The 26,215-nt window shown below is 39.8% G+C and overlaps 1 protein-coding gene across 4 annotated transcripts in view; it reads right to left on the bottom strand.

Annotated features, from left to right (window-relative positions):
- The window catches only part of FLT1 (fms related receptor tyrosine kinase 1), a 51,520-nt gene that overhangs the window by 14,785 nt on the left and 10,520 nt on the right, over positions 1 to 26,215 (bottom strand). The window contains exons 1-10 of one of the 4 annotated variants that reach the window (XM_072134352.1): positions 26,030 to 26,140; positions 18,783 to 18,879; positions 16,982 to 17,202; positions 12,717 to 12,841; positions 8,629 to 8,794; positions 8,256 to 8,389; positions 7,259 to 7,433; positions 6,926 to 7,043; positions 2,193 to 2,362; positions 1,945 to 2,101 (exon numbers count right to left, since the gene is read on the bottom strand). In XM_072134352.1, the coding sequence (XP_071990453.1) occupies positions 1,945 to 2,101; positions 2,193 to 2,362; positions 6,926 to 7,043; positions 7,259 to 7,433; positions 8,256 to 8,389; positions 8,629 to 8,794; positions 12,717 to 12,841; positions 16,982 to 17,202; positions 18,783 to 18,879; positions 26,030 to 26,042 (1,376 nt within the window). In that variant the 5' untranslated portion in view covers positions 26,043 to 26,140. Of the gene's footprint in view, positions 1 to 1,944; positions 2,102 to 2,192; positions 2,363 to 6,925; positions 7,044 to 7,258; positions 7,434 to 8,255; positions 8,390 to 8,628; positions 8,795 to 12,716; positions 12,842 to 16,981; positions 17,203 to 18,782; positions 18,880 to 23,255; positions 23,352 to 26,020; positions 26,141 to 26,215 lie in introns of those variants that run through there. The other 3 variants (XM_072134350.1, XM_072134351.1, XM_072134349.1) reach the window with 3 other exon arrangements.

A 26,215-nucleotide genomic window follows, 5' to 3' on the forward strand; every position in this document is an offset into this window, starting at 1 on the left:
GATAAAGTAGGAAAAACAAAGACCCAAAATGGACCCAAACAGGGTCGGAACTGGATCATTATGGGATTGTAAAGGTGATATAGTTTTTAGATTATTTTACAGCTGCATTAAACATAAGACCTTTTTAAAAACTATATTCTGGCATAAAGAGCAAATTGTCATCTATTAACATATTATTGGGTCAAAAGCTTAAAGGAAACCTACCATGAGGAATCTACAATCAGAAGTAGATCTGATGGTAGATTCCGCCTGCCTGACTCTGCCCTAATCTGTAATTTATTAATCCTGGAACCTAACCAAACTTGCTAAAAGCTTTATTTTAGTTATATGTAAATTAACTGCAGAGGCTACTGGGGCGTGTACTAGCCTGGCCGGGCACTGGGATCTAAGACTACTCCACGCCCCAGTAGCCTCTGCATTTAATTTACATATTGCTAAAATAAAGTTTTTAACAAATTAGTTAAGGTTCCAGAATTATTAAATTACAGATTAGGACAGAGGCAGTCAGGAGGGATCTACCATCAGATCTACTTCTGATAGTAGATTCCTCATGGTTGGTTTCCTTTAAAACTGGAATTTGTTCTAACCCTACATCAGTATCAATGGAACGTTTACCCCACTCAGAGCAGGATAAAAGATCCAATGGAGCAGATCCAATAATATTGTATTAGAGAACAACAACCTCCCTAATATCTCTATACAGGTTCACCCAGAGTGAAGACGGGCCCCCTGCGAGGCCTCAGAAAATTGAAATATCGTTTCCTGTTATTGAGATTTTTTGTTTTGTTTGTAAAATGTTGGCAAACATGAACAATTATATAATTACAGGAGTTTTAGTTTAAAAAAAATTTAGATATTTTCTCAGCCGTACACATTAAAACCAGATGGCGAGTCGTGCAAGGATGTTTTTTTGTTTTTTACTTCGGCATCAAATTCCAGTCTGGACTTAAAGGCTTAATATTCCATTATAAGGCTTTGTCTGTGAAATGAGAAAACAAACCACAGCGAGTCTCCATCTCCGTCATTGTCAGCATGGAACTTTACAAATATTTATTCGACATCCTGATTTAATCAATATGTTTGTATGGTGGCTCAGGCTTACTCTACTTTATCGAGGTGCTTGTAAAGTGGTCATGTCGTCCAAAAATCATCCATGTTGGATGGTGAGTGCAAAGTACCATGAAAATGAGAGAGGCAGAAAACGGTTTCCAATGCTGGGTACAAGGTCTATTAGATGGGGGATGTATATGAAGTCTATTAGAGTGCTTACAACTTTATAAGATACAAATGCTCAGTACTAGATACCCAGTATTCCATTGTACTGGCTCCATGTCCATTCCTCCTGAACCTTAACCATAAACATGCATGCTCGGCTTAGACAAGACTACATGTGTTTGCAATGAAGAGAGAGCAGTAAGATAATGCTGGTTGGCACCAATGGATTGGGCATGTTGCAATGGACCCTTCTTTTCTATGACACTGGATAAATGGTCAGATGCCAAATCGGTGGCTTGCCGAAGCCTAAATCACGGCCAGTCCTCATTCAATGTTAAATGTTTCTCAACAATGCAGTACAGTTGATTAAAAATGTGTTCTCTAAATGGGTGAAACATGGAACACATGCACAAACATGCAATGGAAAAGATAAAGAATTGGGTCATAATAGCCAATCAAACTGCTACTTTAAAATGAATGTCCATAAGTTGAAAAACTTGGCTGATATCTTACAGAAACAACCCCACACCTGACTATGAGTTTTGTCAGTATTGTAGCTCGGTACAGAAATAAAATGAGCTTAGATTCAATGTCACATCCTATCCATGGTTGGATGAGGAGCGGAGTTTGGTAAAAAAAATTGCTCCATATTTTTACATTTCTAGAAACCCCTTTAAATTCCAATTTTCACAGTGGCTTATAAATATGTTGGACCTATCAGAAACCCACCTTGAGCCGTAGTGGTGTCTCATGCATGGACGCCAGGTCCAGGTTATTTTGGGTGGAGGAACTCCGTATACTGTACACGTCAGTGTCTGCCTGCTGCCCAGAAGATATGGCTGTGGTTCTTGGATTGACATGGATTTCTCGTAAATCTGTGGCTTTACTATTGAATAGAAGGAAAAATTGGATATTACATAGAAGGAATGTATCAACCGAAACCATGCGGCATGTGACACAAAGAGCCATTAACCTACCATTAACAGTGAGGGTCATGGTTATATTCTTGATAATGTTCCAGCGCTTCAGTTTCAGCGATACCGTGTATTCTCCCGCATCTTCTTCAGCCACGTCTTTGATGGTCAGGACACTGTTGTGTATTATGTACCGTGCACATTTATCTGCTGCCAGTAAGTTATTCTTCCACCTATTATAGAGAGCAAACACACAGGGTGAGCAAATTCACACAACACACTAATATTTCTGGCAGTCGTGTGAAGAGATCTTTTGGTTGTTTTTGTGATTTTTTTGCATTTTAATGGGAAGAGTCTTATGGTCTGAAGACTATTCCTAGCTTTAAAATAATGAAGAGATCTATTGGAAAGACACAACTGCTTTGGGACTGTGCCAGAAAAAGTGAATAAGCACCTATTGTAGGGTGAACAGAGTTGGTGAAAATCTTCAAGAATATAAGTCATGATATTAAAGTGAACAGATGTGTAATTTTGTAAAATACATGGATTTGGAAGAGGATTTAGATGGAAAAAGGGTTCTTAAAATGCTTCGGACCAAGAGGGTGGATTTTAAGAGAACCGGCAGGTATAGGAGGAGCTAACTTGATTGTACATAATGTCCTAGCTGCAGGCAGAATGTTATAGAGCAGGATGAGCTGAGTAGATTGTGCATAGTGTCCTATCTGCAGGCAGCATGTTACACACCAGGAGAGACTGAGCAGATTGTACATAGTGTCCTATATGCAGACAGCATGTTATAGACCAGGAGAGGCTGGGCAGATTGTACACAGTGTCCAATCTACAGGCAGCATGTTATAGAGCAGGAGGAGACGAGTAGATTATACATAGTGTCCTATCTGCAGACAGCATGTTACACGCCAGGAGAGACTGAGCAGATTGTACATAGTGTCCTATCTGTGGACAGAATGTTATAGAGCAGGGGGAGCTGAGCAGATTGTCAACAATATCAAATTAGTATACAGCATGTTATAGAGCAGGAGGAGCTTAGAAGATTGTACACAAAACATAAGGATTGTCCATTTGTGATACTTTTCCTTTAAAGATTGGTTAAATGTCTAATGATCTAATTCAATTAAAGGTTCTCGCCCACGTGAGACAAAAGTGACTACAGCTGCCGAGCACTTCTTCTAGATCAAACGGCTTGGTGTTCGCCTTGAGGAACTAAAGTAAGCAACTTTTCAGCAGCCTAAGTGTTCATTTTCTCCAGCGTATGGTTCTACAGAATACTAATGGTATTAGCATAAACCAAAAAGACTTTTTCTCAAAAACAATGCCAAGCGTAAAAGGCTAAGTGCCTGGAGATGTCTAAGACTTGTGCCAAATTGTCTTCATGCACTTCTGCCATGCTCCAGATGACTAGGAGAGTAAAGACATTCCCTGATTTTGCTCTGGTATGAAATACACTGCACATGAATGTTATAAATTACCGTATTTGTTTAATAGAAACACAATGTTTCTTCGCTCTACTACAAGAAAACGCTCTATTTATAACAGAGTTCAAGACCTTCTGCGACCCCCATTTTGCTGGTGGAACTTACAAACTACATAAAAATAACTCTGGATATTTTTAGGACATGGAATTCAGAACATTTGCGGAAAATAAATTTCTTATTTTCACATAAATCCCCTTCCTAACTCCTAATATTATGACCTCCGCATTCATCGCATGGGAAATAACTCACGGGTATGATTATGCGGGAGTTAAGACGTCTATTTTCTTTGGTGGGATCTATATATAACCATGCTTTACACATCTTGTTCCTCTGGATAGATGGGAATATCTTAAGGAGCAGTTACAGAGCGAATCTTTTTTTTTTTTAAATGTTTTTCCGAAAAGTGTTATCCACTTTACACAAGATATGTTTGTTAAAAGGGTTTCAAGAAGATGAGCGAATCATCCGAGATTCATCATCCAGAGAATAAGATTTGGGTCCAATTCTATTAGGTCCGAGCCAATGTTGCTCAGATTGTCCAGGAAATTAATTTATAGACCCCCTCTTGTCCCATTCTATTCCCTTAATTTTCAACAATACTTTTCATATATAGATATAATATATACTTGAAGGACCTCAAACAGAGGCCACCAAGTGATGGAACCACCTAGACAATTATCCCTATATTCAACTTTTAAACCAGTCTACAAATCATTCTTGAAGTTAGGATTCTCTGCCATAGCCAAAGACTTCTTCATGTGCCTCATGTGGGATGGATTCCTATAATGGGTGATGGTCCTCCAGAGGTGGGGGTCCATCCATAAAAAACATTTCACTCTCCAAGTAGGATATCCATGTAGGATGTCATGATCATCAAAAAGGTCTAATAATCCATAGTAATTTGTAAATCATCATCATGTTTTTGAAAGTAATTTTCAAATTAATTTGTCTTTTGAAGATTCTGATGGCCTATCCATTAAGAACTTGGGACACTCCATGTAGGATCACCATACAGGATATCAGGATCGTCAATAAGATCTAACAATCCATAATGAGGACTAAATTCATATCCAAACTGGTTTGTCTTCTGATGGACCTTGGTGGCCCATTATTAGGTCAACTTGAGGATCTAGTACTGCAGTGGCCAATTTAAACCTGTTCCCATATAATTAGAGGATCCCAAGGGAACTCTATATATTTAGTTACCCAAGCAGAAAGGAAGTAAGCAGGTAAGTATTCAAGACAAATAAGTCATTTTACAATATCCTGATCCCTGTAGACATCACATTGGGCACGAGAGAGACCTTGATATGAAGCCATCCTAAGTACTTGAATTTCAATTAAGAGAAGGGACAGGAAAAACATCATTAATTGTCCAGCGCTAATATAATGATGTGAACTGGAATCCCTTCACTGCAGCAGAGCCCTATGGGAAACGTGAGTCCATGACCTTACAGCATGATTAACAATTGATTGTCTTCCCTTACTATTTCAGGAACTGAAGGTATGGAGGCTATTCCCCTTCACTTTATTTGTTTTCCTAACTGGATCCGTCACGCGAACCTTTGTTTCAGGTTTCTAACATTGGGCCAGTCGTAGTCCTACTCCGCTGCAGATCTGCCCCATAGATAACATTGTGTATTAAAGTTATTTAACATCTTATTTTTTTAATTTTAGAATATTACTGCCAAGAACTGACTACAATAGTTAATTTAGGTCAACCATGAAAAGAATGGGTGCACAATACCAATGACGAAGGTGGACTCGCTATAGATAGAGATCCCAATCAGCACTTTATTCATTGACTAATATCATATTGTAATCCTGGGATTCTTGTGCTATAAAGTCAATAGTGGTAAAGTCAATGATTTGAAATATGACCTCAAAGGGGTGATCTGGTGGTATAAATATGACAAATTATAAGGGTTCCATTCTGCGGAATACTATATAATCACTACAATAGTGGGATTCCCATCGAATAGCAAGTTATCCTCTTTCCTGTGGATGGGGCAAAACTAGATGTGACCCATACATTTTTTTAATTTTTTTTTTAATGTAGAAAAGAGGCAACAAGAATAGGCAAGATAAAGAAAAGATGGATCCATAAAAATCCCCTGGATATTCAGATACGTTTTTCAGCTAGTAAGAATAATTTGGCAAAGCAGCACTAGGAAACATAGTTGAATCAGCCACCCCTACAGCATAAATATAGTCTGGCAATCGCTACTAAAGGACGAGACTCATTGAAAGGAAAGCCCAGTGTGATGACTGATCACATGATATACAGGCCAAATCTACCATCAAAATCCATCATGGTAAACCAGGGACACAGACTCATAGATCCAGGCACCCTGACTGTGCTAATCTTCTCACATTTGTTATCCATGACCTCCTTCCTTCTAAAACCAACTTATTCTAATGAGCCAGAGGGACTGTGGAGGGCACTACACTGTCTCCCCCTCCTCCTGCTCTTTCAGAACTTGCCTGTTGTAATTTGTCACAGTGGGAGGGTGTAAGTTCTCCTGCCCAGTGTTACAGCCTGTGAAGCTACAGAAAGGAGGATCTCTGGTAACACCCCCCAGAGCACTTCTGAAGAATAATGTTAAAAGATGATTTTAGAAGGAAGGAGGCCATGGATAACATATATAAGAATATTACCAAAGTCAAGGTGCCTGGATCTATGAGTAAGTGTCCCTGGTTTATCATGATGGGTTTTGATGATAGATTTCCTTTAACGGGCGTCTACCACCAGGATGAAGGACTGTATGCAAATGTATTGATCCTTAGACAGTGTCTTGAGACTAAAAGGGTTGTGCTGCTAAAATCAATTATACACTATCCACAGTATAGGAGAGCTGGGGGCTCCAATGTGCATGACATGGGCTCCATTCACTTCCCAGGTGGCTATGTCCCTGTAGTCCCCTAGAAGTGAAAGGAGCTTATAGCATAAATGCACACTGGTGCTTCATTTAGAGGGAAGAGACTGATGGTCCCCTATAGTGAACCAAGCATTCACATCTGTGCACTATTCCACATGGGGGACTTAAAGGAACACTCCAGTCACAGCTGATTCATTGAATTATACCCGTGCAAGGACTGAAGGAAGGAGCTTGACTCCAGATTGTAGATATATTCTAGGAATTCACTAAAAATGAGTCATGCTCTGCCCTGTATCGTGCATTGTTCCACGACTGGAGCCCTTTAAGGCGACTTTTGACCCTTTCTTTATTCTACCACTAGGTGCCCAGCGGTCGAAATTGTAAGACCAAGTTTGCAAAAGAAGTATATTAATAATCGACCTACCATGTAATTTCTGGAGGAGGAAAGGCTCTCACTTTCACAGCGATTCGATAAGATTTCTGGCCCACCACAGCTTCTAATACACCTGTTTTTCGGGGTTTAGCTTTGATGTAAGCCACAGCTGCAAAATACATAAAAAACATGAGGAGGTGCACAAGTGTGGTTATGCTGCAAGTTTTGCTAATGGCTGGTTGGGGGATCAGTGGAGATGTGGGACATGCTCCCCGTTCCAGGAAGCCAATACGGTTTAAAGCTACGGCAAAGCAAAGATCATTCTGCTTTGCATTAGGGGATCCCCCATATATGTTATAGCTTGACAGGCAGGTTAACACTTACGATGCACGCGAACTGTTGTGTTCACCGACTTGGTTGATGGACCGTTCTTGGCAGTACAAACATAATCGCCTTGGTCGATGTTCTTTACTTTGTGAATGAATAACATGCTGTACACCACTGCTTCTGAGTCAGATAAGACAATCCTGTTTATAATGGAGGCCAGTTTGCCATATTCCTGGAACAAAGGGATTACAGTTACATACTGGCGCTCTACGTGATCACTGGCCTCATCATTTTACTCTATTTACATGATAATATACCTGTTACTATGTTACTATACTACTTATGCTTCTTATACATGAAAGCTTCTTATTTAATCTATGCTTTTAAGGCACTGAATTCAGTTTTTATTACATTTCTTAGCTTTTGTTTAACAAAATCATTTTGGAAAGGAAACAATGCGAAAAAGTAGCTAGGACACACTGTGACATTGGAGGGGCTGTGACGTACAGGCAGATTCTCTGCACATGTCAGGGGCCATTTTAAGAAAGACCCAACAGTGGAGTAAAGTTAAGCAGTTGAGGAATCCGGAGAACCGGAGATTTTTCATGTGTAATGATTACAGGCAATTTTCCAGTATACTTTCTGTATCAATGCTTCAGAATATTAAATATCTCTGCTTGCTGAGCACAAGAAACCTTCACAGTCTTCTCTGTCCTGATCCTAGACACATAAGCGCATAGCAGGTTAGGCTACGCTATCATCACGTTTGGATGCGTTCAATGTGTACGTCAGGAAAGCTTTATATAGTCTTACACTGGCTGATGGAGAAATCCTGGGCTTTTCTATCCTGCTTCCTATTGGAGAGAGAAATATACGCTCAGTGGAGGCCATTAGAAGCTATGGGGGATGGATGCAACTGTATGGCATCCATCTCCGACCTCCGCTGTGCATACACTGTGGGTGTTTCCAACTCTATAAGCAAAAGTTGCTCCCTTCCCTTGTAAGGATTTGGCAGGAATCCTCCTTTGAAGTTGGGAAATGACTTCTTTCTTACCATTCCCGGATATTTCCATTGGATTTCGGCTCTTGAATTCAGATCTGTGGTGACGGTACAGTTAATGGATAGGGTGTCGTTACTCAACAGCCTGGAACTTGACACATCAAGCTTCACTTTATGGATTTTAGGGGCTGCAAAAAAATTAGTTATTGTATAAATAGTGTAGAAATAATAAGAATGAAGCAGAACAGACAGGGACAATTACAAAAACTGAGGGTTTGCCAAATGGGCCCGAAGTGCATGGTGTTTCTTCCCCCTTTGCATGACCGACGGGACAAGGAGACTATCCTTCAGGATAGGCCATTGCTCTACAGGTTATTATAGTGGTCATACACTTTACCCATTAAAAGCAGTTAGATATATAACTTACAGTGCCTGTTGGGGAAATACATTGAGGTGTAGGTGACTCCGTTGACTTTGGCTTCGCAGCTCAACAGGTTGAAAAACAGCCCGGATGGATTCCGAATTATGAAGCCTTTTTTATTATTCCAAACAATGTTCTTGTCACCAGGGACAGATAATACACTTGCATACGTCTGATGGGAAGAAAAGGAGACATGCTGATGTACTGTACAATATCACATAATTACTCGTACAGAAGAGATCTGAAGGCAGGTTGTCAAAAGATAATCATCTTATGAGTACCAGGTGTGCCAGCCCATGAAGATCCCATTATATATGCCAAGCTCATGATTAGTCATGGGTAGCCTGTCATTACCTAATCCCTTGTTCTTAGAGCTTCTATCAAATGTCCTGCTCCAAAGAAAGAATGGTTAGGTAGCTTAAATCTTATTAACTACTACCTGAAAGTTCAGTAATAAAGCATGAAAGGGGCAGTCAGGTTATATCTGGAATACCCGCTCAGTTCCATTGATGTGACTATAACTGGGCTTCAATACTATACATACACTGTTATCTGTTATCAGGTGTGACACTGTTTTGGGGAGAGATTAATTTTTTCTTTTTGTGTATAGAATGTGCCCATGTGGGTCTAAAATGTATATAATATGACTTTATCCAAAAATTAATGTCCATAACATTTAGTTTGATACATTTGGTGACCACATTTTTCTAATAAAAATTGGATATACCCCAGAAATGGCACATTTCTGAGCACCTGCAGCCACCACTAGGGGGAGCTCAGGAGTCTAATACGTTTGAATTATGGCAATGCAGCACTTTACAAGGTAAAAGAAAAGGGGCAGTCAATCAGTCTAAAATATGAGGTCATCTCCACTGTTAAGAATATAACAGTTTATCAGGGGTGGCACTCTTTTTAGGAGAAAGTTTTTTTTTCTTTTTCTGAGGTTTAGGATGTACCCATGTGGGTGTATAGTGCCTATATAATGACTTTATCCTATCCTATATTTAGTTCACATTTTTATAAAGACTGGATAACACTTCAAATGGTAAATTTCTGAATACCTGCAGCCACCACTAGGGGGAGCTCAAGAGCTTACTGCATTAAAATTACCTAAGGAAAAGTACCCCTACAGACCCACTTGGAAAATTAAGAAGTGCAGTAAGGCCCACATTTATCAAAAAAAATGCCTGAATACAGTCTTTTATCTTTACTTTTTAGACAACATAGAGAATCTAAAATAAAACAGACTTTGAAAACTCTTAAGAAAAGGTCCTGGGCACCCAGTCTATCCCTGCTAATAATAGGAAGATGTGATGAGTGACAAGCTTTTATTCCTAACTTAAGACAGTTTCCCGTGTAGCGTGGCCGAGGGGTAGACAAGAAGGTTTCTTTAAGTTTAGAAAATACTGGAAGTCTTGGACTTCCTAATCCTATAAATATACACATAAGATATATGGGAACCAAATCCAGTCTCAAGGTCTAATCTCCATGATCATTACGTTTTCCACGCAAACAATCGCTTGTATATTTACACCAAAATACCATTTACTATTCTTAGAACTTTTATCTGGTTATAAATAGTCTGGACTTGTTTGAGCTGAAGAGTCTTTAATGATTTAAGTGAGAGGCTACAGAGCGGGGGGGATGTTACGTCAGGTGCGTCATATGGGCTCCACATGAGAGGCCAAAGACTCCGGAAATTTTACTATAAGATTTTACAGTCTGGACACATCCACAAAGGAAGTGGAAATTTAAAAAAAAAATTTGTATGTGAAATATATTGAATTTTCAGAAATGCTCTATTGACTATTGGCCATATGTGGTATTGCAGCTCAGTCTGATTAAATCCTTTAGTTTTCAATTTATTGTGTTTTGGTGGGCTTTATTTTTCGATACATATCGAGAGCCATAACTTTTAAACTTGTTCTAGATGTTATTTAAGTTTTATTTGTACAAAATACAAACTTTTTTCTGAAGGTTACTGTACTCTGAGACCCATCAATTGTGGATTCATCTTTATGGGGGCTTTATTTTTTTGTAATTTGGATAATTTGGATCCTAGTTGTTATTGGTAACATTTTTGAAAATATACCATTTTTTTTATGCAAAGGAAAAAGTTTTTGTTTTCATGTTTTATTTGTTATGCATTTATTAAGTTGCTGTACTTTGAGGCCCATGAAATGTGAATTGGGCTACATGCACACTGCCGTTGCCCGCCTCATCGTTGATCTGTATGGAGGCTTATTTTTTTGTAATATCGGTCCTAGTTCTAATTAATATCATTTGGCTAGAACTTGGGTTTGTAAAAGAAAAATACATAAAAGAAAATGCAATCTTTAGTTTATAATAATTTTCATATTCCATGTGACTGCTGTGAAGAGTGGTACTGGTGGTTACAGAGGGGTTCAGACAATAATCCTCAGCAGCAATGCCAGACACAGCCAACAAAAAATTATGTTTTTTTATTCTTTTCACTCTTTACTGTAAGCATTAAATAAGTAAATTAGCCTAGGTTGTTTTTAATCAAAGGCAGTTAGCTCTTACAATCCCCCTAGTGACTGCTGAAGGCAACCAGAATTAAAGGGGTTGTCCACTCTCAACAAATAATTGATATGGTTTGTGTAATGAAAAGTTATACAATTTTCCAATATACTTTCTGTATCAATTCCTCATGGTTTTCAAGATCTCTGCTTCCTGTCATTCTATAGGAAGCTTCTATGTTTACTTCCTGTGGATAAAAAAAACAGCCCCTGGTCATGTGATGTCTTACAGGTGCACGGCTCATTATATCACACAGTAATTAGAGCTGTGTGATATGCGCATGCACCTGTGTTCCATCACATGACAAGAGATAGATAACGAGCTGTGCACCTGTGTGACATCCCATGACCAGAGTTATAACAAACCTTGCACCTGTGTGATATCACCTGACCAGGGATACAACGAGACAAACACCTGTGTGACACCACATGACTAGGGATATAACGAACCTTGCACCTGTGTGACATCACATGACCAGGGATATAACGAGCTGTGCACCTATGTGACATCAAATGACTAGGGATATAACGATCTGTGCACCTAAGGGACATCAAATGACCAAGGATATAACGAGCTGTGTACCTGTGTGACAACACATGACCAGGGATATAACGAGCTGTGCACCTGTGTGACATCACATGACCATGGACACATTTCTATACACTGGAAGTAAAACAATTAGGCTTTCTATAGAGGAACAGCAAGCACAGATCTGGAAAACGAGATGAAATGAAAAAGAAAGTATATTGAAAAATTGTCTAACTTTTCTCTAGACAAACAATATGAATTATTTGCTGAAAGTGGACAACCCCTTTAAATTGTTAGGCTTAAAAGTTGATATCAGTAAAACCCGTCGAAAATAATAATCTCAGAATTTCTGAACTATTTGAACTGAAACATTTTTCTGTACATTCCATAATTACATAACATAAGCAAAACCTGAGAGGATGTTCTTTGTTTTTGAACTTAAGAGGGGACTTGACAAGCGGGTGACAAATGAAAATGTTCTGAATTCCTGTCAGCACGAGATCTAACGCTTGTAACATTTTCATCTTACTTCAAAACTTCGAGAACAATGACAATCGTCCTTGAATAAAACCTAGAGAGTATATCTGACACAATCCCCGTAGTGCTGCAAACAAATGACTTCAGGGGCGTAAAACACTTCTTAAAGTTTTTCCAAGATGGGGAAAAAGTGATTTGAAAAATTTTTGAAGTTAAAATGTACAAATATAATATATTGTTAGATAAAGAGTGATAATGTAATGTGTATAAAATACCCTCCCCCCCTCACGATGCCCATTTAATTGGATGGGGGACTCTCTTGACTTGACTAATTTTTGGAGTCAGACCAGGATTAAATAGTACCCCCTATTTACAGGATAGGATTGGTGGGGGTCTAACCAATCACAGTATAGATTAAAGTATGACCCCCATTTTTGTGATCAATGTGCTCCAACCATCAGCATGTTATTTACTATCGTGTGGATGGGGATAGTAATAATTCTTAGAATAACCCTCTTAATATGATGCACCACCATATTGTACAGTACCTGTTTTAATGTGACAGTGATATTCGGTGATGTAACCCGGCAGGGGATCACCAGCTTTTCGCCTTCTGTTATGGTAATAACTTTGGGTTGTCTGTTATGCATATCTACAAATGGACTGCTCTCGTCTGTAAAATAAGAATTAGAATATTCATAATGATGATTGATGCAGTAATTAAACTATTCATAGATACATTGCCTAACATCATACATAGAAGAACAGCTACAATCTGGGCTCACCAAAGCTTCAAATTTAAGCAAACAGTTAGTGATCAGCTTTCATTTTTCCTAAAATAATTTGGATAAATGAGGCCATTTGGTTGCAGATTTATGATATCTAAAAGTAAAAATCTCCCATAGTAGCCAATTATGGAGTAGCTTTTTTTTCAAAAACTGTATCCAAGATCTATGCAATCAGCATTGGATTATAATATAGGTGGTTTGGCCAGTAGCTCGGGGCCCAAGTCTTCTAGGGGGCCCATAGCCACCCAAACAACCAATCAAATTTAAGACATATGTTCAGGTTTTTTTTATGCAAAACACAGGTGTAGATTAAAAGAGGGGTTAAAGAAAACTTTTTCTTTAGGTAAGAAAAAATTCAATAAATAATATTTTGTTCTTATCCAATTTAATTTTTTTTTTTACTCAATAAAAATTTACACCATAAAGTAGAGCAGTAGTAAAATGACTTTAATAAAGAGAATAAAGTCATCAGGTTGAATCCTATACTTCTGAGAATAGTGGAATGCAGCTGTCCGCTGATTGGTGGACAACTAAGGGGCGATAAGTTCACACCCTCTAAAAAACGATTCTGATTGGTGGCTGAGATCAGCTCATCCAAACCTTAAGACAAAGAGAGGAAATTGCCCTGTAACACCAGAGAGGAAGTTGAACATACAGATATTCTATTTTAGTGACTCCTGAAAAATAGTGATTTGCATTGTTACAAAACCTTGAAGGTTCCTTTAAAAATAACTTTTGCATGGGAATCAATTTGAAGGGACTTCTCCTTTAATTCTGAGAATGCACCCGGGATCAAAGAAAGACTGAAGTAACTTTTCAATTATGTTTAATACAAAATATGAGTTCACCATAAAAGTATAATAGATCTTGTTAAATTTGTAATTTTTGTTTGGGTCTTTAAGATTGTTTAGCCCAAACATTACAAAAGGGCAGGTTTTTCTAAATTTTAGATGCCTTCCACCACATATATCAAGGGTTTAAGACAGTTTTAGACTAGATTTAGACTATTTTTACGACTCATACGACAAAAGGGTGTGACCTAGATAAAAGGCATTGGCTTCATGTGACATATTTTTCTGTAAAAAACTAAATTTCCTGCATCAGGGGTTTCCATTACATTCTCCTTTAAGGAAAGCGTAACGGAAACTAAGACTGGAAGGTGAACAGATAGCGTTCCGATCACCTTCCGTTCCCCATTGTCTTCTGTTGCCTTCCAATACACTTCTACTGAACGCAGAGGTGAACTGAGCCCAATACTATACCAGATTTATAAATCTAATTGTGTCTTACTCTTAAAAATCTTCTCCATTGTTTTTGTATTCCCAGTAGTAAAAGGCAGGTTACATGCCCAAGTCATGTCAAATCCACTAAAAATCAAAATGTGGTTCCTTCCACACTGGATAGATGTTTGGCGAAGAGGTGGAAACAATACACTATAGAAATATGCTTGTTATTACTTATTCAGGGTAGGAAGATTATACCAATACATGACAATAGTCAGTGTATAGTATGGAGGGTCGGCTCCAGGTTTCAGTAGGCCCCCGGGTGACAGAACCTCAGTAGGCCCCTTTACAGTGAACTCAACAACTAGAACAGTCTCCTGTTCCCTTAAATATTCTGTAATTTATTATACCCCTTCAAACAGCCCCCTCTTGGTTATTTTATATAAGCCTCCCTGACACCCTGTGGATTAATTAGATACAGCCCCCCTCCTCCCCATGGATTCCTTATGTAAAGCCTTATGTGTTCCCCCCAGCTGCTCTGGGCCCTGGCACTTGCCCAGGAATGCCCAGTGATAGCGCCGGCCCTAGTGTTGGCCTTCATATAGATATAACTTCTAGTAACAATAGTCCAGTATTACACCACAGGGACATTGTAGTCATTGTGTAAGTGGATATAATAAAGCCCAGTAACCATGGATTCCATATTTTCACAATATACGAAGCATACGCCGGTGCCAGCAATGATTTCCTCCTATTTTAAGGAATCTGAAGGACTTTTGTAAAACTATTGAAAAACAACCTTGTTTTCCAGGATTGGTAGATGTGTGAAGAGGTCAGTAGTTCCATACTTTTAATCATCTGTAGAAATGATTACTACCGCTCCCTGGGGACGTAGTCATTCATGGCAAGAAATTAAAATAACAATTCCAAACTGTGTAAGTGTTATAGAGCAATTTCCTGTATTCCACTGTAGATAACGTGAAAAAGGTGGACAAATAGCTGCTCCGCAGACATAATGTCACCAGTCGTTGCTGCCAGATCTTTAAAAGGCTGTAAGTTACAACATCAGGTCTTATACTTTGATACGAGAAAGTTATTCAATGTTATGTTTCATTGTTGCCTTAAGAATTTGATTTCAATGGGACCTAATTAAGGCTAATATTAAATAATTTTTTAGGATATCTATTAAATTAACTCTAAGTAGAGATTGTAAAGCCCCTTAGTTGTCAACTTACAGGGTGCATACCATGTTCTTCAGGGGTACCTGCATTAAATGGGCCACAGAATGTATTGCATGTCCCAAATTAAGCTATCCCAGGCCATCCCATAGTAATCTACAGAGTATAGGACAAAAGTTTGAGTTTTAAGGGGCATAGCTTTCAAGATGGCAGAACATGGCAAATGGGGACTTGTTTTTTTTTTGCCGATTGTGGGGAGTTGCAGCAGACAGACCCCTATGTGATCAGATACGTATCCCCTATCCTTCCTCTTTATACCTATAGAGGAAGCAGTCTAAAAGGAAAGTAGAGGTGACTGAAGGATTTCCAAATTTCATCTAGGTTTACTGCAAATCTATCAATACTATGTTACAACCATCTGCAGTCCACTTATAATTTACAGCAAGAAAGGGTTTCACATGAGAAGAAGTTACATCTCCAACCCTGAGACTCCTAATTAACAAATGTATAATTTCCTTTAGATACAAACACAGCCAGAAGACCTTGAGTTACATTATTATTGCAGGAACTGTTGGCGCCATCAAACATGAAGAGGTGAAGACTCTACATCCTTCCACTCCAACAGCCAAATCATCGAAGCCAATTATAATTTTCAAGGACTATATTTTTATCTAGTTTTACCTTAGGTCCATCACACTTTAGGCTTGTACATAGTTGATATAAGCCATTTGGATAACATCTGACATACTTATCCTCCCCAGTTTGTTACTTCCTGGTCCAAATAGACAGTCAAAAGGGTTGTCTGGTCCACAGGAAGTTGGGAGTTCCAGAGGATGAGATGGGGGTGTACAAAAGTTCAGCCAAGGATTGTAATTTAGACATCGGCAGGCAAGAAAGGAAACAATAGTTTGGAAAGGGGAGGCTCACTATTTTTAGTTTAAAAAATATGAAAAGAATGGAATTTCAAAAGTTTTCCATGAATTCCTATTATTTCATCTTTTTATGGACATCATGTAGTGCATTAGTATGTGAACCTTTAGATCAGCTATTGGCTTTTTGTTCAACTACAAGTACACTTAAGACCACTCCTTAGTGGCAAGAAGAAGCACAGTCAGTGCAAAATGGCCGTCATCTTGGATGCTAATGCTCCTCTCTACCTCTTGCCTTGTGGAATAAATATTGGAAAGCAAAAAGTTCTGTCTTATTTCTTGTATTGGATGATGGCAGGATCTCCTTGGTGGGTCAAATTCCTCATCAGAACCACAAGGGTTTCACTCCAGCATTGTCTCTGAAACCTTGTCAATCTTCATCCTGATATTGCAAAACAACCGCACTCCATTGGGCAAGAGACGTGTGCAGTGTGAGGATGTAGCAGAGACACCAGTGGTAAGAAGCCATAAAAAAGTCTTAGCCTCAATCTTTCATATCAATGACTCCCAAAGCTCAAACAAAGAAATCTGTGCTATGAATGGTCATCACAAACACATATATTACAACACTCGGAGAGAAGAAGATCAGAAGAACTAAGAAGATCAGAATTGAAACGGTCCACATGCAGATGGAAAACCAAATATATATATATATATATATACAGCATCACATAACTGAAACAAATGAGATTTACCTGTAATAAATATATAGATACCAGATGGGTTCTTGGATGAGGTAAGGTATTCGTACTGGCAACTGTAGAATCCAGTGTCACTTGTTTGAGCTTTGTGCAACGTTAAGTTTCTATGGCAAGAAGTCTTGGGGCTTCCCTGGCATGAATTATCTGTTATATGGAACCTGTTACTCTCTTTCCTGGAGGCAGCTGGGAATTTCCAGAGAACTGTTTGATCGCCTCTGTGAAGAGTAAGAGATATGGTTGATGATGCAAAATGAAAACACGGATCCTTGCTGGATTTTAGAGATATGTTGTTGGTTTCAGAAGAAAAATATCGGTCAACAGTAGACTAGCGGAGTCTACCGTAATCATCAGTAAATATCAGCACTACCATAATGTCATGGACCATTTAATTGGAGACACAAACAGATCTTGACTACTACAATGGGGTCCATCAGTTTTCTGTTATTGTGTCTGACAAATTCCTGGCTAAAAATTTTCTGCACATAGATCTTTTTAATAATTTTAAAATCTTAGTTATTTCACGAGAAGACTGTATGTCAGTGACTGGTAGAGATCAGCAAACCATTCAAGATTGGATTCACTAAAGCCTTGGATTTTGGGTCCGAATCAAATTGGTTCCAATGTTGTAGTATATAACTATCTCTAGTGGGTTCTATTTTGTTTAATTCCTTTTCTACACTTTATATCATTATTGATAGGGTATGTGTTGTCGTCAACTTTAGGGTTGGTCTTTGAGGAAGAAGCATTAACCCTAAGGCTGCATTCACACGAACGCATGAAAATGGCCGTATGCTATCCGTATGATACAGTTTTTTTATGAGTGACATACGGCAACATTCATTTCAATGGACAATACGTGTACCTTTACATTGCTGATGTTTACACCGTACCGTATACGAGCCATCTGAAAATATAGAGCATGTCCTTTAGAAGTCTATGGGGACATCTACGGGTTATATACGTGCTCCTTACAGATGAAAAATGTCACGTATATACGGTCTCATACAACACGGAAATATGGGATAAATAACATGTTCGTGTGAATGCAGCCTAAGCCTAAGGAAAAATCAATGTATTAGAGAACTAGAGGATCTTATATACCATTTTACAGTAAAATTGAAGCAACATTAGTTCATCCAAAGTGAACGAAAAAAAAATTCTGATTCAATTTGGTGCAGGAAAATAAGTACTGAAACGACCAATAGTTTTGCTTATCTCTAGTGACTGGTGTATATAGGATAAAGAGATTCTTCTTCAGATATAAGGAAAAAAAGATTCTAGATTGTATTATACTCCAAGCTTACAATATGTATTTGTGTAATAACAAACCATACCAGCCTAGTGTTTCCCACAACCATAGGGGGGATATATTCCCCCTGCCAGCAGTACAGGCTTGGGCATCTTGGTAAATACGGGCGCAAACTCCGCCAGTTTGGACCTGTAGACTTAGTAGATTTTTAGCTCTGGTCTCCCCCGAAATTCACATGGAGACAATAGTAAATGTGAAAGGCTGGATCACGCCCTCGGCCTGCCCTGTTCCCCACCTGGTCTACGACCCGACATGCCCACATTGGTGTGCCTGTCATAACAAAAATGAAAACTGGCGTGGATGGGGAGCTTTATATGGCTTCTCTGCCAGAAAACTGATGAAGTAGCCATAATAAATCTGGGCCAATGTGTCTATCTGTGCCCTTTCCAAATAATGGCATCCAATATAGTGCAGATCTTCTCATGTAGTTTCGATATTATGCCCACCCTTAGTAAGCATGGACTACTTTAAAACCCATCATCTTACCTGCATGAAAGGTGTATGGGCTGCCCGGCTCGTACTACTAACTCTTTTCCTTTTATATTTAATACAGGGGGTTTTAACTTGGAGCCAGAACTGTGACCTGAAAGAGGAAGGAAAACGATAGTGAGAAATACAGAATTATACGAGTTATAGGTAGTGGGTACAATATTACAGCAAGAACATTGTTAGATTCAGGATCCTCAGTACATAGCCCCGTCCTATCCGGGCAGTCACCCGGCTCGGTCACAGTGGGGTGAATTGTGCTCCATCACCGGGTGGGTGTAATAGACCCCCATGCAGTCATGTATAAGGAGCCTTAAATATATTTTTTATACATATTTCCATAAGGTATTCCTTAGAGACAGAAATCTACTATACCACCATACTTTACACACATTCCTTACTGACAATACTACCAACAATGAATCTACTAAGTCGAATTAGGCTTAGCTTTTAAGGGCTTTCTACATCAATGGGATCCCCGCTTGTTAGGCATGCATGCTGCATTACCATATAGAGCTTATGGGAAATATAGAATATACAGAAATATAATATAGAAAATACAGAAATAATGGAGTGTTGTAATTGGCCCTTTCACCAGTCCATAGACTTGGATAAATGCAGCATCTGGTCTTTGGCCTCTAGAGCTGAAATCAATTAAAGGGGAGTTTTGGTGGTTTTAAGATATCTCACTGGATATGAAATAACCCCCTTATGAACGGGTTTCACCTGGTTGTTCCATTTCCTTGTCATAAATAGTCATGCACCATGGCCATCTATTTCAGTGTGTCACATAGGAAATGAATAGGTGGGGGACGTGTATGGGTGCTTGACACTACATTCCAACATTAGAATGGGCACGCATTATTATGACTGGCGGGGGTCCCATTGGTCAGACCACCACTGATAACACTATTGTTTCCAATGAACCAGAATACAACTGTAAGGCCCCTTTCACACTTGTTTTTCACGCGTTTTCTGCGCATGCTTTTGACGCACAGAACTTGCATTGCACCCTGACCCATTGTAATCAATGGGTCTTTTCAGATTTGCATTTTTTTCACGCACACACGCGCGTTTTTTTTTAAAATCTCGACATGCTCTACTTTTGCAAGTCACGCGCGTGAAAAACGCACCATACAAGTCTATGGAGATGCATCAAAAACGCATTGCACTCTGAGACACTTGCAAGTGCAATGCAAGTGCAATGCATTTTTCACGCATCAATTGCCATAGAAAAGATAGAGCTCAGTCCTGAGTCCATTTCACGTGCATTTTCTGCGCATGAAAAAGGCATTGAAATTGCATCGAAAACGCGCGTGAAAAACTGAGATACTGAACAAACTCTGACCAAACCCTGATCGCACCCGGATCAAAATCTGACGTGATCTGCAACGCAAGTGTGGAAGGGGCCTAACTGTATCTATCTATCTATCTAAAATGGTATGGCACCCCTTGTTCTATAGTTGTTCCTAGTTCTATAGTTGCTCCAATTTCTGGTTTAGAAACATAACTGACCACATAACTGATTACTTCAATGTTGAAATGGATTCCCAAAAGAAGAAAATAAGATGAATGAATTTTGCATGGGCATGATGAGGCCAAGGCATGACCGTAGTTTGCCTGGTAATCCCAGTAATTTTGTGACATAAATTGAGTAATATTAGTTATTCAACAAGTAATATTATCTATGCAAACTGATATTTATTGAAGTTCTACCATTATATAAACCAAAAATAAGTGGTCAAGCTTTATTCATGCTCCTGCTCCGGGAACGGTGAACATGATCTTTGTGCTAGAGCAGCATACAAAGTACTTAATTACGTTATTAGGGTATCAGCCACTTACAACAGCCCTACACAGAAGGACAAAATGCTGGTTTGGTTGCAGCTATTCCTCCAACCACAGGGTGCAGCCACCTGTGGCGTTTCATGCATCCGTTTCAAAAGGCATTGCAAGAACTGAAGAGAGATTTTCCTAATTAAACAGCAGTTAACAATTGCGTTTACAAAACCGCAACAGTTAACTCATGTATTAACGCATATGTTAATGTTGTGTTAACAAACACAAGTGTTAACACAGTATTACCATTTGTGTTGACCGTGTGTTAACTGATTTGTTTTGTAAACGCAAATGTTAACAGTTGTTTAACTAGGCAAATCCCTCTTCATCTCTTGCAATGCTTTTTGAAACACATACGTTAAATGCCACGTCTGATTGCACCCTATGGTTGGAGGGATAGCTGTGATACACGTGTGACCAGACATGTGCATGTGTTCTTGGGAAACAAGTCCCAGAGCATCTGTTGGTTGCTTAACTTTCTGTATATGATAGCAAGATCACCTATCCTTTATATATGAGGCTCACCCAGTCTTGGTAAGAACGCCAAGGTCAGACCTTGTTCATGTACTGTGTATGGCTGACTTAAGAGGAAACCTCTACAAAAAAGTTTCTTGTAATCATATCTACCAAAGTACAAACACAATCCACAACAGATTGTCTCTATAAATACAGTGTAGCAAGTCCTTATCTGTGAAATACATCATTTGTTTCATTTTAAAGGAGATTCCATTCACCGACAGCAAACAGAGTTATGAAAATGGTGAGACATTGCATCATAAGCATAAAGCTGCAGGCGGGTGCAATAGTACTCTGGTCCTGGAGTATCAGGTGGCTATTGCCAATGCAGAGGGACTAAAGAATAGATTGTAGTTGGGGAGTCTACTATAGATTTGTCATTGGGACCTGGCAGTTTTAAAGGGGTTGTCCACTTTTAGCAGATAATTTATATGGTTTGTATAAAAGAAAAGTTCTACAATTTTCCAATATACTTTCTGTATCAATTCCTCATGGTTTTCTAGATCTCTGCTTGCTGTCATTCTATAGAAAGCTTCTATGTTTACTTCCATTGGACAGAAATATTTTCATGGTCACACAGGTGCACGGCTCGTTATATCACACAGCTCTGATTACTCCCTGTGAAAATAACGGCTCGTGCACCTGTGTGACATCACATGACCAGGGACAGATTTCTATCCAGTAGAAATAAACATAGAAGCTTTCTATAGCCAGACAGCAAGCAGAGATCTAAAAACTGTGAGGAATTGATCCAGAAACATCTACTACATCTTCTACATCAACTTCTCCTTACACATATAGTATCAAGTATTTGCTGAAAGTGGACAAGCCCTTTAAGTTACACCTCCATATACATGGGGGTGGTGCTAGAGTCACATATAGGTTCTGGTGTCCCAAATTCACCTGGTATAACAAACAACAAATGATGGTTGGGGCCTATTGCCGATTTAGCATTAGGGCTAAGGAAGATTGACTTACACCTCAGGCCGGCGCCACACAGGGCGCTTTGTCTGCGCTTGCAAACGCAAACGCAGACAAAGTCGCGGCCACCGGGGCGGGCCTCGGCCCGATCGCATCGGCGTTTCTATGGAAACGCCTGCGATCGGGAACGAGCCGCCGGTGTTTCGCGTTAAATTAACGCAAAACACCGGCGGCTCGTTCCCGATCGCAGGCGTTTCCATAGAAACGCCGATGCGATCGAGCCGAGGCCCGCCCCGGTGGGCGCGACTTTGTCTGCGTTTGCAAGCGCAGACAAAGCGCCCTGTGTGGCGCCGGCCTCAGACTTGACCACCCCTTTAAGATACAGAATAAATTCCCTATGACAGTGATGGCTAACCTTTTAGCGGCCGAGTGCCCAAACTGCAACCCAAACCCCCTTATTTATTGCGAGGTGCCATCCAAAAATGAAAACAGTAACTTATTGCTTCCTGTGCCTCAACAACGTTCGATCATATTGGCCTCCTGAGAAAAAGCTTGAAAATTTGCATAATTTTAGCTTCTTTCCAGTGTCCCTCTGTACACAAAGAATTGTGGGGCCAGCAGGAGGTCCTCCAAAGATAAATCATCCCTTCTCCCTCTTCCTACATTCCCAAGTAGCGAAGTAAGTATCACTTTAATATATGACTGAAAGCAGCATCTTTTAAGTTGCTTGGAACTGCAGGAAGATTCTTTGAGTCCTGTCTGGTGTGCTGGGGCGATGGCCCGGGTGCCCACAGAAAGGGCTCTGCGTGCCGCCTCTGGCACCCGTGCCATAGGTTCGCCACCACTGCCCTATGACATAACAGCATCACCCCAGATGATGTAACCCATGCCGTCAAAGCAATTGTACGTTCATTATAAAATCAGGAATGTGACGTTCAAATAAACACACGTCTGTATAATGGAGCCTTGTCGTGTATACGGAGTCAGTGGACTGGAGCCGGCATCAGCCTGACATGACATATACAGCGCTGGAGAAGACAGGCGAGAACGGCTCCTGCAGTGTCTCCATCAATGGCGCACGTTACCACTGTACATAATTGGCCATTAGCAAAGAGATTAGCAGAGGATCTGTTCAGCGTGTTATGCCGGCTTGTCAAGATCAAAGCAACCCCCCCAAAAAAAATTCCTAATACTTACTAAATGAAAACAGCATCGGCGGATTTGCTGAGTTTTGCTCACATGAATGAAATGTTCACAGAACATCTGGAACCCTGGACTGCAGCGTCCTGAACACGCCAGCAGTCACAAGGTGCGCTGCGCAAATGTTACTGTGGCTTCTACAAAGTACCTATTGTGTCAGCAAGATCCAGGACATGCGGCGGGAGCTGATTCTATACAGGGGGGTGCACTGTCCCCGTGCCAGCAGACTGTGCACAAATAAAGCAACATCCAGTTATTCGAGGCTTATTTTGTATAACTTTTTGATTCTAATAATATCACATTCTATATTTCGGTGAATAAGACCTCTGCTTGCTGTTTACTGTGGTTACAAAGATACTTAGGTTGTACACAGGACATATCAACAATGCAGCACATTTACTAAGAACAGTGCAGTCTGTACTATGTGCAGTTTCCCTGTGTAGTGTGCAGGGGGCGCCAGATTCAGGATTTCTGGTGCACATTCTGCATGAATCTGGCGCCCCCTGCACGGCTCCGACAGAGTGCATCCCGTTTTCTTTGGTGCACCTTTAACACAGGGCGTGCAACACAATTCTGTCGGACTTTCCGACCGAGCACCGGAACGCCCCCTTGAGCGCAGAAATTAGTGCTGCATGATGCATAGTTCAGCCGCGACACAACTGTGGCATGGACACTTCTTAAATACCTAAAAGAACGTGCAAAGTCCGACAGAAAACTGGCGCAAGAACCTTAGTAAATGTGCCCCAATACGTTTTTAGAGAATTTATGGATAGAATTGTGTTCCCAAGTCGCCTAAATATGGGGTGGTCTTCTGCTGGAAAGATGGGGTCTTTATTCTTTTGGATTCATGCCTAACTGGCAGTCAGTAAATATATTCCAAATACTATCCTGTGCTCCCTTGACTGATTTGGCAAGCTCTGTGCAGCGCTGCAGAATCTGTGTGCGCTATATAAATGGGAATTATTTTTTATTAATTAAATAAGGAGAACCCCTCCCTGACCCATCAATGGCCTCTCATATAGAGATGTCATAACTGTCTAAAGTTGGGAATCTTTTTGTTTTAGAAAATATTTTCTGCTTTGCTTTGTCATGTCCCTAGGTTTCTTGAAAGTCAGACATATATGATGGGAGCTGTCTAGCATCCCAACCATGAAAAGTTATTTAGATACTCCTTACCCAGAATCACATGCAGAGCATGCATGGTTTTTAAGGCTATACTGTAAAGACCTGAAAAAGTTGTCTAGCAATTATCTTAAAGGAGATCTGCCATCAAAATCCATCATGATAAACCAGGGACACTTACCCATAGATCCAGGCACCGGGACTGTGGTAATCCTAATATGTGTTATCCATGGCCTCCTGCCTTCTAAAATCAACTTTTATAATTATGCTAAGAAGTCAGATGGGCTCTGGAGGGCATTATTAGAGTACCTCCATGCTGTAACTTCAGAGACTGTTACACTGTGCAGGGGCACTACCCCCTCCCACTGCGTTATATAATGACAAACAGAGGTAGGTGGGAGTTTTAGGGAGCAGAGGGGGAGACAGTGTAACAGCATGTGTAGCTGCAGCAGATATGGGCTCTAGTAATGCCCCCAGAGCCTTTCTGTCTCAGTAGCATAAGCAAAAGTTGGTTTAGAAGGAAACAAATATAAGAAGATTACCACAATCATATTGGCTGTATCTATGAGTAAGTGTCCCTTGTTTATCATGATGAATTTTGCTGGTAGATTTCCTTTAAGGACAAATGAAACCCTTCCTGACCCAGATATATTCATTCACAATCTACACATTTCTTTCAAAATCTCTCAAAAAGTTAAAAAAAATTATTGTAGCAATCCCTCAGTACTGGAGAGGGACCTCTGCTTATATTTTGAGCTAACAGGGGATCCTTCTTTAGTAGGCTCTAAGGATATTAGACATTTGTATGTTTATACAAGACTGTTTCCATTCACTGACAGGAAGCATAGATCTGGGCAACTAGTTAATTATGGCTGGAAATACACATTTAATCACACAGGAGAGTAGCTGCCCCTTCTTGATGATCAGCAAGGGATCCAGAATCTGGGTCCCCACTGATCAAACCTTATAGGGGGTCTTTTGTTCACAATCTACATAATGGATGGATTCCAAACTAGCTGCATACTTGGTCCATGTAATAATGTGATAAATGAGATAAAACACAGAAACCAATTTCAGCAATGCAAATCACAAGCGTCGGCAGTGACTCCCATACAACATGTAGTAGCATATGGCCTGTAGTAAGAGCATGAGAAAACTTCCAGGAATCTGTTTACTGCTGATAAAGTCGTATCATTAATTACACGAGGATCCTGGAGATGGCAGAGGATGTTTAATTACAATAGCAAAGAATTAGCTCATCTCCAAAACATGAAGTGAGGGAGGGGGGGCGGACACGGGTAACACTTAGATCACAGGGGTGAAAGGTGAAAATCCATGGAGGACAGGGTTCACCAAGTAGGAATTTGCATATATTTCGGGTTATCCAGCATACACTTGCCCTCTAATTGCTTGTTTACACATTTCAGAAATTGTTAAAATTGACATGTTTTAATGAAGTGACTAAATTAATGAAGTGATTTTCTGCCGGCTGTATACATATCATGGGGTGACCTCTAAAATCCTTAACAAATGTAGCAACAAGTATTGAATTTCCCTACAGCGCCCCCAGAGTAGGAATGTGGTACAACATAGTTAAATAAGGGCACACAACACTATATTATATCTCCTTGTATTATTACTTGATTTACTCTTATACAACATGACGGAGGTCAGAAACCAGCAACTCCTCTTGGACAAGGTTCCATATTAATAATCTAGTCAAGTAGTACACTTTACAAAAAGCCCTGGGATAGATTTATGTTGCTGTGTATTAGTGCTCATAGCAACCAATCACAGTACAGCTTTCTCCAGAGCCCTTTGAGAAATTAAAGCTG

The sequence above is a fragment of the Engystomops pustulosus genome, chromosome 2 (assembly GCF_040894005.1).
Source record: "Engystomops pustulosus chromosome 2, aEngPut4.maternal, whole genome shotgun sequence".
Classification (NCBI taxonomy): Eukaryota; Metazoa; Chordata; class Amphibia; order Anura; family Leptodactylidae; genus Engystomops; species Engystomops pustulosus.